Here is a 15236-nt window from a genome sequence, read left to right as displayed (position 1 = left end):
ATAACTGCTCTGCAGTTAATTACAACCCTTAATTTTCTTACAACCCTGACTGAGAAAGGCTGGTTTAAAGGGGTTTATCACATTGAAAAGGATTCACCAAAGGATTAATAGTCTGTATCTTTGAGACATTTGAGGAATATATTCTGTGGAAATCTATTCTCTTGTTTTCCCTTCTTAACACTCGGGAAAGATTATACATCTGAATGTCAAATAATAGGTAATAGAATTATGGAATGTCTATATAATGAGATACAGCCATATTAGAATAAATAGCTATACATGGATTTTTATATACTGACACGAAAGTGTTTTTCAGTCTGTTACTAAGAAAGTGCCAGGACAGTCTGTTCAGTGCTGTCTGGGTAATGATGTGTGAGTGGCTACCCTGGGCCTCATCTTCCTGGAAGCCCAGGGGGCAGGGACCCTTCTATCCCTAGTGACAGATGAAACAACCAGGGGTGGTGCCAGTCACAGGTGCTTTGTCCACGGTCCCCCACTGGCGGTATGGACAGTGTTGGATATCAGGATCTCTGCCTGGCCGATTCCAGACCCTGATTCCTAAGCACTGCAGTCACTTTGGCTGTGTTTTTCACATACATGCAAGCATAGAAGTCTGTGGGAGGAAAAACCCCAAATTAAAAGAGTGATAGTTATCTGAGAATGTGTTTTTTAATGTACATTTTCCTTTCATTTGTCTGTATTTAATTTTGCTGATATTATAAATACTATGTAAGAAGTTAATACATTTTTGAAAAGAGAAAGCAAAGAGGAATTGCCAGTGTTCTCAATCAGTAGATCTAGTTTCTTTAATCCATGTAAAGTGTGGTTCATTTCCTCTGGTTTAGTTCTTTTTACAAAATATAGCCTGTTTGTCCTTGCTCCACCCCAGGAAACTAGGCTTCTAGAATGCAGGTGCCACCTTACATCTGGATGGTCCACGTGAGAATCCAGACTCTACTGCTTCCAGTTCTGTGACTTGGGGACATTGTTCAGCATCTCTACTCTAAAGCCTTGTGAAAAGGGTTAAATAGAATAAAGATGCAAGCATGGGTGTTTGCAGCCTTTTTAAAGCCACTGTAAGCACAGAGATCCTGAATAGTTGGAAAGTATGTGAGCTTTCAGAGTCTGTTCTCATGTTAGCCAAAAATGCTACATCTTTAAAAGTTCCTCCTCTTCACTGTCTCCTATGGACCATTTTTAAGATAATTTCTTCTTAATATTTGAACAATGGTGGGTGAACATACTTTCATATGCGTACATACATGTATATATTTGTTGTTGTTATTTTGTAGTAAGGAGCTGTGGCCTGTAATGGATAAGTGGATAAAATACAGAAAAGGACATGCAAACATTGCATACACTCCTGATATTATCATAGCGTCAATACTGAGGCTCATTGGTGAGTTGTCTGTTGTATTAAATTTGTTCTTGTTATTGATGATATCTTGGTGAGAGAATAAGTGTGTAATAATATATTTTGACTGAAACTTCATTATAATAACTGACTTTACGGCCACGAGAGTAGGTACTTTTGCACTAAATTAATTTTCATTACTCATACTCTTCCTTTGTAAATTAACATTTTACTCACCTTTTTCAGATTTAAGATTTTTCATGTTAGTACATTTTATTTATAATTGAACTCTTGATTCTCAGATATTAGTTTTAATATACACACATGCACACACTTGCATATACACACTCCAGGATACATTGCTGGATACATTGCTATAAATTACAGTTAATTTGATTTATAAAGTAAGTAGATACCTAATCCCTGCTTGCACCCCAGTTTTTTTTTTCATACTCAATAAGGATAACTATGTACTTCTATAATTGGAAGCTAGTTTAATTTTGTTTCTGTAAATTGTAAGCTGAATAAACAGAAATTAAAATCATTGTTTAAAAATCTTTTAAGTGAATTATAGATTCTTTTTAATCTCACATCTAAAGAGGACCTCAGTGGCCATTTAGTTCTGTCCCTCCCTCCCTTTCACCCATAAATCTTTATTTTTTATTTTTACTTATTTTTTCTTCTTTTGCCCCATCTCTGACAAACTGCCCTCTAGTCCAGGCATCATTATCAGTGATGAGGTCTGTTCATTATTAGAAGGCTCTCTTTACTTTGAAGTGACTCCTCTATCTGCCATGTATTGATTGCTTGGGGGCTGACAAAACAAGGTTCAGCCTATTTCTGTGTCAGGGCCCTTTAGATCCTTGGAGATAGTTATCATGACTTTTAAGTACCTTTGGTGTTTAATTAATTAAAACTCCAAGATAAAACCATTTGAAATAGGTTTGAGAATTTTTAAATCACGTAAGTCAGTCTTATAAATAGACCACAGTAAGAAATATAATATCCCTGACTAATTTTGTTACTGTATCTGCATTCCTGCACTGTGCACATTTTACATGCAAACATAGGAACATTGTAGTAAATAAATATATAAACTGGGTCTTGACAAAAACCTGGTTTCAAGGTGGACATCTTAACAGTTTTCACTGGAAATAACCTAACGTACACTTGGAGTTAAGATACAGAACGTGAAAGCATGAAAATGTGGAAGTGGAGATGACTAAACTGCCCAGTGGGGGACTTCCCTGAATGCCTCAGGTCCAGTGCTCTGAGGACCACTGTCTGCCCCAAGTGGGAGCAGCAAGGACACAGAAGGGCCAGTGACCTCATTTTCAGCCGTCAGCTGGTGGCATGTGTGTGTCTGGAAATTCTGGTTTGGGTAGCAGCTTCTCTTACGGATTCAAGGAAGAATGTGTTCATACTTTGAACTAATTCATTCCAAATTGAGAATGCTTTTTGAGAATTTAAGAAATTAGGAAAGGTGTTAGGTCTGTAAATGCTTACATTGTTGACCTAGATGAAGAATCTGAAATTTGCTGAAGAATATACTTTTGAAGTCACACTTATAAAATATGGTGTGATTTTTGCTGTTATCATTGCAGTGGTTGTTTCTTTGTGTATTTATTGATTGTAACAGGATGGAAAGTGAGAGTGGGAGGATGTGTTTCTGGTGGTTGACCCCATCCTGCTCTGAGAAGCATCTGTGATGGAGGGTCGGCCTCACATGTCATTCTCCTCCTCAGTTAGCTCTTATCAGCTTTGGTTGATTGTCCAGATTGTCTGAAAAGTTTTTTTAAAGTTACAAATTCTCAGGCTCCAGACAAACCTGCACAAGATTATAGAAATACTTTTGAATATGTACCTTAAAAAGTAACTCATTTGTGAATTAAGAAGAATATGGTCATAGTTTATCTAAAAACAAGGATGTATAATTGTAGGGAGAAAACCTGACTGGTAGTTTTAGTCAAACTCAGACTAATTTATTCTTTAAGTCTTAAAATATAGCTTTTGAGAAAATAATTTATAACATTTGATAATATATATTATTTAGAGTAATATATGTATATTTACATAATTAGGAGTGGTATAATACAATGATGTGTGTCATAGGAATAATGTATAATTAATATATAGTTAACAATACTGCATAATAAAATTATAATATATAAGTAAATAAATTTAGTTGAGAGGATGGCTAATTAGAAAGGAAGTGTAATGTCAAAAATGAGAGCAGGGGCTTCCCTGGTGGCGCAGTGGTTGAGAGTCCGCCTGCCGATGCAGGGGACATGGGTTCGTGCCCTGGTCCGGGAAGATCCCACATGCTGCGGAGCGGCTGGGCCCGTGAGCCATGGCCGCTGAGCCTGTGCATCCAGAGCCTGTGGTCCGCAACAGGAGAGGCCACAACAGGGAGAGGCCTGCATACCGCAAAAAAAAAAAAAAAAAAAAAAAAAAAATGAGAGCAGACTCAGGACTGGCAAACCCTGCTGAGATCCGCGGGTGGACCAGGGCAGGACGAGCTCGTGTGAGTGAAAAGCCTGGTGTGGGGAGGGCGAGAGGGGCCACTGGGCTGTTCCCGGAGAACCGGGGATGAGCTTTGCTGGGAGTCTGTTGGCGCTGAAGGCCCCCACCACCACCACCACCCCGAGCAAAGCAGGGGCTGGGGTCCCGGCGAGCAGAGTTGGGCCGAGGGGGAGGGTGGAAGCAGGGCGGAATCCTGAGAGGCAGCTTTAGGGGTGGGTATGTGCTTTCCTTCCCGCACACCCATCTGAGTTAGAGTTTGAACCGTTTCTAAGAAGAAACTATGCTGGAGAAGCTTCTTGCAGTTTCTGAAGCTGACATTTACTAAATAATTTAGCAAATAATTAACTTGGTTGACTGTGATTTCTTTTTTTTTTTTTTTTTTTTTTTTATGCGTTACGCGGGCCTCTCACTGTTGTGGCCTCTCCCGTTGCGGAGGACAGGCTCCGGACGCGCAGGCTCAGCGGCCATGGCTCACGGGCCCAGCCGCTCCGCGGCATGTGGGATCCTCCCAGACCGGGGCACGAACCCGTGTCCCCTGCATCGGCAGGCGGACTCTCAACCACTGCGCCACCAGGGAAGCCCCTGTGATTTCTTAATAATAAAGTCACACAGTAGGCATTCATAAAATAAAGGAATTGTCTGTATTCTTAACTCCAGATTTGTAAATCCTAATTGGATTTTTACCCCATGGGAACAGGCTGTCTGGCAAAATGGTTCAGTGTTATCTAATGTTGGATTGGGGGTATGAACACCGCCGTTAGCAAATGAAATGGTTACATGTGATTATTAAATGGGGTTTCTCTAACCTACCTTAACAATAATGGATTAAAGAGTGTTTTGTGGAACATTTGGATCGCTCTGGACCCCTGGGGATGTGGAGGACGGGGAGAGTCTACTCCAGGCGGCTCGTGTCCTGGCGGGGTCGGGGCCTCTTCGGGGGGGGGGCAGGAGGTAGGGGGGCGGTGACCCCCTGTCTGAGGTCCCTGGGTGGAAGGGGAGCAGAGTGGGGACGGAAGTCTGCATGCCATTAGATGCAGCGGAGTATAAAGGTATAGGATACCCCATTTTGCCCCCCAAAGAGCTTTAAATTTTGAAGTGGCCCATCTGGTGTTAGGAGAGCCTGGAAGCTAGGATAACACTGTTTCTCACGTCAGGTTTTCGCACGTCAGGCTGCAATGGCCAGTACTTGGTTGATTTCTGTCCAGTGTCTCACCTTGTCTTTCAGCTTTTCTTTGCAATTGTCTTAACTCATCCTTTCCTTAACATACCTGCATCTGAAATCTTGACTGAAAACCCTGGGTAACTATCTTTCTCTGATCCCTGCCCTGTAGACTGGGTCTCACCTACCCTAAGGCCGGCAAGCTCTCCTCTTCAGGCTTCCGTGAGTGGGGAGTGTGTTGTCTTTGACACTGAGATTGACTCCACATTTCTTACTTGAATTTTAATATGTTGGCTGAACTGCCCTGGACTCACTCACCTTCCTTCTGTAGAGGGACTCTTCTTCCCGTCTATTTAGCAAATTTGTCCATCATCTTTGTCAAGTCATCATATATGTAAACCTTTTCCCCCAAACCATATACCTCAGACTCATGATTTCCTCTTATTTTATCTCTTGATTTGCTCCATTAACTTAAATAAAGCTTTATAAAACACACTTCATTAAGCATTTTTAATTAAAAGAAAGGGAGCCATTATAATGCAGTCGTGTATTATCTGGAAACACATGCATATCCCATGGCCAAATGATCCCATAGCTGTGCTAGGCACGCACACTGTCCCTTTCTCTGCTAATAGTCATGCATTGAATGCTCCCGATAGATTGTCTCAGAGGACAGGTCTGGTGACATGCAGTTATTAGAACTTTGATCTAATTGCAAGGAGATACCTAAGAGTGCTCAGTACCTTGAAATTTCTGGTCTCTGAAGTACATTACTTTTCAACCTGTGAAAGACTTCCTAAGGGATTATCCATATGTTTACAGTTTCCTCCTGGATTAGGAATTAACCGGGGAGTCATTGATCAGTAGGAATTTACTGAATGTCTACTGTCTATCACAGCATTTAGGGTGCGTGTAACTAGCGCTAAGCTAGTTCCTATAGGGGATACAAAGTAATAAAGTCCCTTTAGTGTCCCGTGCCTCAGTTTCTCCATATTCAACACAGAGATGAGGCTGATGGACTGGGTCACATTTAAGCCTGTGGGCTGTTTGTACTATTGAGAGAACATGGACACAGAGCAGTGAGCATGCAGGTTAATGTTGTCATAAGAGCACAGGAAGAGGACTTGGGTAAGACTGCATCCAAGGTATGTCTCAGAATCCTCCTCTGTAACAGCCGGGGCAAAAGGACATGAGGCCTGGCGGTGAGGGAGGTGCAGAGGCTTCCGCTTTGAAGCAAGCTGGTTTCCACAGGACCACTGGAATAAAGGAAGGTCCAGATGGGTGGGGACTAGGTGAGGAGTGTTGTCCTGTTTAGTCCCCTAGTGAGACCCCCAAAGAGGTTTTGTCACTCCAGGTTTTATGTGTCAATTATTGTACTAGAAATTAAAACTAGGAGTTTAAAAAAATGTTACTATTCACTTAAGATTAATAGTAATAAACTAATGTTAATATAAGTGATATTTTTAATGAAAAATAACTACTTCCAAAACAAACAAAAGTAAGAGTGAACAGAATGGAACATTATCTTACTGCAAACCTCTTCACTGTCTAGATCCCTAGAAGGGCTGCTTTCCCATAGCTGCTCTGCATTCAGTCTCTGGCTGTATGTTGTTTTGGTCGAAGTATTTGGAGAAAGTCCAGTCTCATACAGATGTGTAGTTGATTAAAGGAGTGTTTTAATAGCCCGTTCAAGTAATTGTGGATATTCTTCTTTGACACTGCAGTGCAACTCAACAAGTGATGATTTCTTAAAGGTTAGTTGCAGTGAAATCTGAAACCTCATCAGTGAACTTCGCTTCTCTGTTGCACCAGAGTCCCTTGGTCCACCTGACTTGTTGAAGGGATCTTTTGCCCATTCATGATTTTGTAACATGTACTGCTCACTTGGAAAATACTGATTTGTACAGATCTTCCAAATGTCAACAATATCAAGAAAACAGACATTAATATCATCACTGATCTCATCAGAGAAATCTGAAGTATTTGAAGCTGTCAAGCTTAGGGTAGGTGATGGAAGTTTTTCCAAAATTCTAATTTTGCTTAAGAGCTCAAATTTTATCATTGACAACAATGATTTCCTTGCAGTGACAGGTTCACTTTAATCATTTTTGAGAAAATGTCTGTCTCGGTCTAAATAGCCATAGTTTGTCAGTGGTTCTTTGAGTGAAAAGTGGGTGGAGAAAGCACCCAGTTCCCCTCCCAGCTGAAGCAGCTGCACAGGTGCTTTTCCTGGAGAGAGTCTGGGTGCCGAGGTGCCAGGGGTGTGCTTCACGTGCCCTTCCTGTCCCATCCGCGGAAGATCGCAGAGCCGTGTGCTTAGGGGTCTAGATATCATAAGAATCATTGTTACCGTTTCATGAAGGACATTCTGAATGAGTTAGCTTTTCCGACTGTGAGCTCCTGGCCATGGAGAGTGATTGACCCCCCTGTCACTGCCCTGACTGGTGCTGAGGGTCCACTAGTTTGATCGCCACTGCCTTTGCACTGTCAGGCCACATCTCAGCACTGGAAGGAAAGCACATCACTTCTTAGTGTCGTTGGGAAAGCAAAGTTTTGACCTTGAGGACCCCGGGGGTTTAGTAGAGCACACTTGGGAGCGGCTGCTCTACGTGAGGACGGAGGTTGTGTTAGCCAACTACGTTGTAACAGCAAACTGTGTCTTACATTTAGTCCGTTAACCCACAGAAGTTAGTCATTTCACACTGAGCCTGCTAAAACCATTCGTTCTGCTAAACTCCATTTATTATATGATAACTGGGAAAGCAACACATTGTGTATCTGTGTATCATCTGTATGTGTGAGTAACAGAAGAGATGACGAATCATTCAGCCAAAACAACCCCCCACCCCGGGACGGATGGTGCTGTATTGAGTCCTGATGCTTTACTGTTTAATTTGTTTTCATTTAAGAATAGGTACCCATCTAACTTCAGTTCAGGATCCTGAAGCTTAATGTACATGTTAAACGAAAGAAAACGTAAGTTTTAAATTCTTATGAAAAGTTAACATTTAACCACAGATTGTTTACATTTTGTTTTGTTTTTTTTCCCCCCCTAGGTCGTTTAGGCCAGTTGGGTTTGAAGGAAGGGTTTCCATCAGCTGTGAAAAACATTAGTGCAGTTATTGGTATGTTTATACAGCATGCCCAGGATGAAGGTAAAACTTTTGTTTATTATAATTATTTTTAAATCATTTGCATTCCTCTTATTAAATCTGTTTTGAGTTCTTACTACGTGCCATGCTCTGTGCATCTCTCAGTGCTTGGGGGTGAGGAGTTTGATCACGAAGCCACACTCTGCCTGTGTTCTCAGCACTGGCATTTGAACGTGTGTGGGTTTCCTGTTGTTTCAGTGGTAGCGGCTCGCCCTGTTGGGCAGCGCATCCCTAAGGAAGAGGAAACTCTCTTATTGTCCTGGTGCTGACGTTCTGTCTCAGAAACTGTCGGTACTATCTTCATGCTGTCCTGTGACCTCCGACCAGTGACTCAGCCTCAGCTGCCTGCAGAGGCCTGGCTGAAGTTGTGTCGTGATGACGAAGTGCGGTCACACGTGTGAAGCAGCGACCCCAGTGTGGTCTGGGTATCACTGAGTACTTAGCATCCCCAGAGAACTTGGAAACTGGAGGCTTTTTGTGAGCCAGTCTCCATAGTAGTGGTTTCCTTTTCATTTGTATACCTCAGAGCATGTAATTTTATATTCTTATTCCTTTGTGGGAAGAGATTAAAACTCAAAAGTAACCCTTTGAAGTGATGAGTCTCATTTTTATTTGAATGTTATGCAATCAAGGAGTAATGCATCCTTTTTCAGAAATTAGGTGACCATATGTGTGTGGATTTATCTCTGGGCTTTCTGTCCTGTTCCATTGATCTATATTTCTGTTTTTGTGCCAGTACCATATTGTCTTGATTACTGTAGCTTTGTTGCAGAGTCTGAAGTTGGGGAGCCTGATTCCTCCAGCTCCATTTTTTTCTCGATTGCTTTAGCTTTCACGGTCTTTTATGTTCCCATACAAATTGTAATTTTTTTTGTTCTAAATGTAAGACCAGACACTATAAAACTGTTAGAGGAAAATATAGGAAAAACACTCTTTGACATAAACATAAACCACAGCAAGATCTTTTTTGACCCACCTCCTGGAGTAATGAAAATAAAGACAAAACCAAATAAATGGGACCTAATGAAACTTAAAAACTTTTTCACGGCAAAGGAAACCATAAACAAGACAAAAAGACAGCCCTCAGAATGGGAGAAAATATTTGCAATTGAAGCAACAGACAAAAGATTAATCTCCAAAATATACAAACAGCTCATGCAGCTCAATATCAAAAACACAAACAACCCAATCAAAAAATGGGCAGAAGACGTAAATAGACATCTCTCCAAGGAGGACATACAGATGACCAAGGGGCACATGAAAGGATGCTCAACATCACTAATTATTTGAGAAATGCAAATCAAAACTACAATGAGGTATCACCTCACACTGATCAGAGTGGCCATCATCAAAAAATCTACAAACAGTAAATGCTGGAGAGGGTGTTTAGAAAAGGGAACCCTTTTGCACTCTTTGGTGGGAATGTAAATTGATACAGCCACTATGGAGAACAGTATGGAGGTTCCTTAAAAAACTAAAAATAGAACTACCATACAACCCAGCAATCCCAATCCCACTATTGGGCATATACCCAGAGAAACCCATAATTCAAAAAGACACATGCAAAAAAAAAAAAAAAAAAGACACATGCACCCCAGTGTTCACTGCAGCACTATTTACAATAGCCAGGACATGGAACAACGTAAATGTCCGACAGACGAATGGATAAAGAAGATGTGGTACATGTATATGTATACAATGGAATATTAGCCATAAAAACGAATGAAAATGGGTCGTTTGTAGAGATGTAGACGGACCTAGAGTCTGTCATACAGAGTGAAGTAAGTCAGAAGGAGAAAAACAAATGTCATATATTAATGCATATATGCGGAATCCAGAAAAATGGTACAGATGAACCTATTTGCAGGGCAGGAATAGAGACGCAGACATAGAGAATGGACATGTGGACATGGGGGGGAAGGAGAGGGTGGGACAAATTGGGAGATTAGGAAAGACATATATACTACCATGTATAAAATAGGTAGTGGGAACATGCTATAAAGCATAGGAAGCTCAGCTTGGTGCTCTGTGATGACCTAGATGGGTGTAATGAGGGGGTGGGAGGGAGGTCCAGGAGGGAGGGGATACATGTATACATATAGCTGACTCATTTCATTGTACAGCAGAAACTAACACAACATTGTAAAGCGATTTTACTCCAATAAAAAAAGAATAAAACAAAAAAAGAGTAATGCAGTTATACAGTTTCCATCGGAAACACACAGTGACATCTGAAATTTACATCCGAGATGATCTTAACGTGTAGGTTGTCTTCTGCTTTTGGGGTGAGGCATGGCAGGTTGAGCTAATGAGAACTTTTGTCTTCTTTGATTTTAGAATAGCTGCTGAGGTAACGTCCCTGAAAATGTACTCTTACCGTCTAGACTGTGTGTTGTCATCAGAGAGTAGCCAGGGAGTGGCCGACGGGTTGTCTCACCACAGATGCCGGGTGCACATTTCCTGGCAACAGTGTGGCCCTCCTGCTGGGAGGAGCAAGAGGGCCTTGCACTGGGCTTGCTCTGGGTTAGGCCCTGTCCCACTGAGCAGCACGGGGTCCCCAAGGTGACCTTCTGGGGCTGGCCCTCCAGGGCTTGAACGTTGACTTCGTACTATGCACAGGAAGCTAATGCCCTGCAAGAAGCATACTTTGCTGGAGGCCTGGCACTGGTTAGCTCCACCAGGTCACAGCCAGGCTGCCCGAGTCCAGAGCCTACACAGTGCACATGCTCTTATAATTATTTTTAAATCCCTGTGTAAAACTCTTACTGTTTGACTTTAAGTCTTTACTATGTGCCCTTCTCTATGCTTCTCTAATTACATGTAAGATAAGGGGAACATATTTTTTAAATTAAAATTTTTTTTTTTTGGCTGCGTTGGGTCTTCATTGCTGTGCACAGGCTTTCTCTAGTTGTGGCGAGCGGGGGCTACTCTTCCTTGCGGTGCGCGGGCTTCTCATTGCGGTGGCTTCTCGTTGCAGTGCACGGGCTCTAGGTGCGTGGGCTTCAGTAGCTGTGTCTCAGGGGCTCAGTAGTTAGTTGTGACTCGTGGGCTCTAGAGCACAGGCTCAGTAGTTGTGGCTCACGGCTTCGTGGCTCTGCAGCATGTGGGATCTTCCCAGACCAGGGATCAAACCCGTGTCCCCTGCATCAGCAGGTGGATTGTTAACCACTGCACCACCAGGGAAGCCCAGGGAATGTAATTTTAAAGCTGCTGTAGTACTATCTACATCTATAGCAGTAACATTTGAATGTGTGGGTTTTGTGATATTTATTTTTAAATAGTAGGAGTTTTCCCTATTGGGCATTGCATCACTAACAGTATATGGTTAATAATAAGTTTTAATGAAATAACTCCTAAATTTTTTAACTAAATGATTGAAGTGAATTTAACTAAAATTGAACTAAATTAAATTTGAATTAAATAACTCCTAAGTAAACTTATACTTAATGAGAACTCTAATATACCATAATCTCTAACCTAGCTATAGTCTACAATTAAATGCCATGATCAATAGTCATATACTATAATCTAGTGTGTAAGAGTATAGTATATGCTATACTACATACTAAAAATTAGTTTTTCACTTGCTCTCATTTCATCATGTTTTTCATTTCCAAAGTCCACTTATAAACACTTCCGGGGGTATAATGGAGTCATTTATTTGACAGATGCTTTGGGATCCACATTTTACTAAAACTTAAACATGAGGGTGTGATCCTTCCAGGACCACTTCGGAAAGCTTAGCACTGATCGTGAGAGGGCAGGCGCTTCAGGTCCTGTGCCCCTACTCCGGCTCGTCGTCCTCTGGGTACAGGCAGCGCCAGGAACCTGTAGAGAGCTGTGCAGTGTTTTGCTTTGTTTTTGTTTTTGTTTTCCATTTGCAGAAGGGATTTAAATGAACTTTTTCATTGTGTTTTTTTTTTTTTTTAATATTTACTTTTCATTGCTGGAAGAAAGTATTTGTTGAATAGTATTTTATTAGATCAACAACATTAACATTTTGCATAACGAAGATTTTCTTGTGTGATGACTGATGTGGGAATTCTTTTCAGACATACCATGGGGTATCCAGCTGGCAGCCGTGTACGCTCTGTGTGACTTGAGTCCCAGCAACCCAGCGGAGATCTCCAAGATCCTGGAAGCCTGGCGCACAGAGACCTCTCACCGCGTCCCCTCCGCAGTGCTTAGCTCCCTAGAGGAGGTCAGCGCTCTGTGTACGGAGGAGTGTGGCTGACTGCCCCGTGCTGTGCCCGGAGAAGTGCCTTCCCGTTGCTCGAGTGGAGATAGATCAGTCAGCTTCCAGGGTGCAAACCGAGGTTCCAGAGAGAGACGTCAGGGAGATACAAGTGCTGGGGGCGGAGAAGGAAGCAGTGGCTGCTTTCCCTAAACCGCACACATTTCACTTATGGCTGCTGTGATCACATGACATGGATTGTAATTTGTTGTGTCTTGGTCAAACAACAAAAACTTGAACTTAGCCCTTTTTTGCTGCAGAAAGTGTCCTTTTAGTCGCTTTTAAAAATTGAGTGGCATTTTGTAATGAATTTAATGTAAAAACATTGATTTGGTTCCTGAGCCAATTTTGGACTTTGCGCCCAAATGACTGACTAGGAAAAGATGAGGAGGCTAAGACAGTGCTCCTCGAAGACTCTTCCACTGTCTTAGCTGGAGTTGGGCTACAGAGCTCCTCTCAAGGTGTAGAGTGTAGCTGACCAGAGTAAATAAACAGGGAGAGCCTTTAGAACTTCCTTTAATGCATTTCTTCAGATCTCTAAAGTTCCTTGCAAATATTTAACTATGTACCAGGAAAAGGAGAGCTGAGGATAGAGGTCACCGCGGGTGTTTGTACCTCGCTGTGTACATACAGACGCAGCCAAGTGCGGGCGGGTCTCTGCATGTGCCGTGTATATATGGACAGCCTATAATGTGTCTCACATTTGATGATATTCCACTTTCGGAATTTTAGTATTTGTACATAGAAAATGGGTTTAATAACTCACCGTGGTCCTGATTTGTCTTATATTCATCATTTCTTAAAACTCTTGTATGTGTTTTTTATAATAAAAAATAAAAGTAAGCCATGCACACGATTGTCCTGATCAGTAAAGAGTGACACTTGGCCTTACTTCTGCTCCAGCCAACGATGAACCAAATAGTCAGTGCCAACCGAAGACAGAGGAGAGCAGCCTGCCAGAGGGACCTCCCTCCTGGACGGAGGCGTGGCGGATTGCCCGGATGTAATCAGGTTTGGGTGCTCTCCCAGGTGCTCTTAGTGAGAGCAGATACCAGATAAGTGCTGGTTGGCTCTTAGTGAGAGCAGATACCAGCCAGATAAGTGCTGCTTGGATGTCTTTGTTTAGCTACAGTTGCTACCCTTTAAAAATCACATTTGACAAGTATTTTGTTACTTCTTCCTCCTGTTTTTTAAGTAATTATAACAAACTGAGATTTGTAAACAACTCTGCCTTGCCCTTTGGATGCTTTTGGTTGGTGTGTTCCCTCTTTCTACCTCTGTCTCTTGGGCCTGTGCTCTGTGCCAGGGCCTTGCTGGGAGGAGCTGGTGAAGAAAGTCACGGCCAGGTTCTCAAAGGCCTGTGAACTGTTGGTAGAGAGAACCCTACACAGTCACCCCAATAAATCAACAGTCCAAATTTTGGAGTTTAAGTGCAGTGAGGGAGATGCAGCAATCTGCAGAAGAATAGCAGGGAGACTCCTCTCTTTCTGTTAGTCAAGGAGGGTCCCTCCGAGGAAGTAACATGTGAGCTAGGACCCGAGAGAAGGGAGCCCACCTTGAAAGGAGGGGACCGTGGAATGCGTCCCTCCCAGACAGGTGCACCGGCTCCGAGAGGGGAAGAGCCTGCCGTGTGTGGGTAGGAGGCCGGTATGGCCAGAACATACTGTGTAAGTGGGCGAGCGTCCTTTGTTCAGTGACACAGGTAACTGCCAGTCACTGGGACCTGGGCAGCCCTGGGCTGGGTCACGCTCCTGGGGAGATTGGAGCAGGTGTCATGGTTCACGGGGCTGTTCTGTGACGCAGGGCAGGAGAAGGGCGGGGCGGGAAGCAGACGTGTCAGGAGGCTGGGGGTTGACGCTGGTGGCAGTACAGACCACCGGGGTGGATGGATGCCACACGGGTCATGGAGGTGGGATCAATGCTGAGTTTGTGAACTGGGGGTGATGGGCAGATGGGAATCAGGGTTCCCACGGCACCTGGGCTTGGGGACAGGAGCTCCGGGATTGGTGGTAGGAGTCACATGTCGTAGGCGTGTGTCTGGGACGTGAGACATCCAAGTGGAGGTGGCAAGGATCCTTTACAGGCGGAAGTCGAGTTCGGGCAAGGTGGGGACACAAGCTAGGAAGCTGATTGAGTTTGCAGGTTATTTAAAGTGCATGGTCACCTGGGGAGGAAGATAGCCTCCCTCACTTGGCAGGTCGTGTAAATTGAAGATGTGTGGGGGAGGGTGGAGGGAGAAACGTCAGGTAGGGCAGGAGGTGGTGGCCAAGCACCTCGGCTCCTGCTACCTTGCCGGAGTCAGGAGGCAAGAAGGCAGGCAGCTGGCCCCTGAGCTGCTTGAGGCTGCGAGGTCGGTGAACAAGGGGGTGGCCAGTGGTTGGATTCCGCTTCCTGTGGGTGGCGGTGAGACTGGTGAGCGTTTCCCACAAACGATGGGCTTGGGGAGGGTTGGGGAGTGAAAGGGGGTAGGGGAGAGAGAGCAGGTCTGCAGACAGTTTGGGGGGTATATTTGCCTAGTGAATAGATTTGTCACAGGATTCAAAACTTTTTTTAACCTCAACAGTTTGAGGTGTTCTTAATTGGTGGAGGGTAGGTGGCACCTGACATTGGCTGCTGGCTGCCGTTCCTTGCCCACGAGGATGCATGGAGCTTACATGTCAGCATCCAGTCCTGAATTTAATACACAGGCCTGAGCTTTCCTGTCCTGCTGCGTCACTCTCAGAGGGTGAAACGATTTTAAGCTGTGGTTAAATTTAGTTGTTGGTCCCCGGGCAGGACATGGTTGTACAGTTTTATCAAAAACATGCACACACG

At 43.4% G+C, this 15236-nt stretch overlaps 1 protein-coding gene across 3 annotated transcripts in view; it reads left to right on the top strand.

The window, feature by feature from the left end:
- ICE1 (interactor of little elongation complex ELL subunit 1) overlaps positions 1-13275 on the top strand; it is a 63180-nt gene extending 49905 nt beyond the window's left edge. Inside the window, exons 17-19 of one of the 3 annotated variants that reach the window (XR_004349108.1) lie at positions 1293-1399; positions 6761-7039; positions 8093-8177. Coding sequence is in view for 2 of the 3 variants with exons in the window: in XM_032626069.1 (XP_032481960.1) it covers positions 1293-1399; positions 8093-8191; positions 12241-12422 (388 nt within the window). In the remaining variant the exon portion in view is untranslated. Of the gene's footprint in view, positions 1-1292; positions 1400-6760; positions 7911-8092; positions 8192-12240 lie in introns of those variants that run through there. The other 2 variants (XM_032626069.1, XM_032626070.1) reach the window with 2 other exon arrangements.
- The last annotated feature ends 1961 nt before the right edge of the window (positions 13276-15236 follow it).

This window comes from Phocoena sinus, chromosome 3 (genome assembly GCF_008692025.1).
Source record: "Phocoena sinus isolate mPhoSin1 chromosome 3, mPhoSin1.pri, whole genome shotgun sequence".
Taxonomy (NCBI): Eukaryota; Metazoa; Chordata; class Mammalia; order Artiodactyla; family Phocoenidae; genus Phocoena; species Phocoena sinus.
The sequence above is the reverse complement of the archived record's forward strand: the minus strand, read 5'-3'. Positions and strand labels throughout refer to the sequence as shown.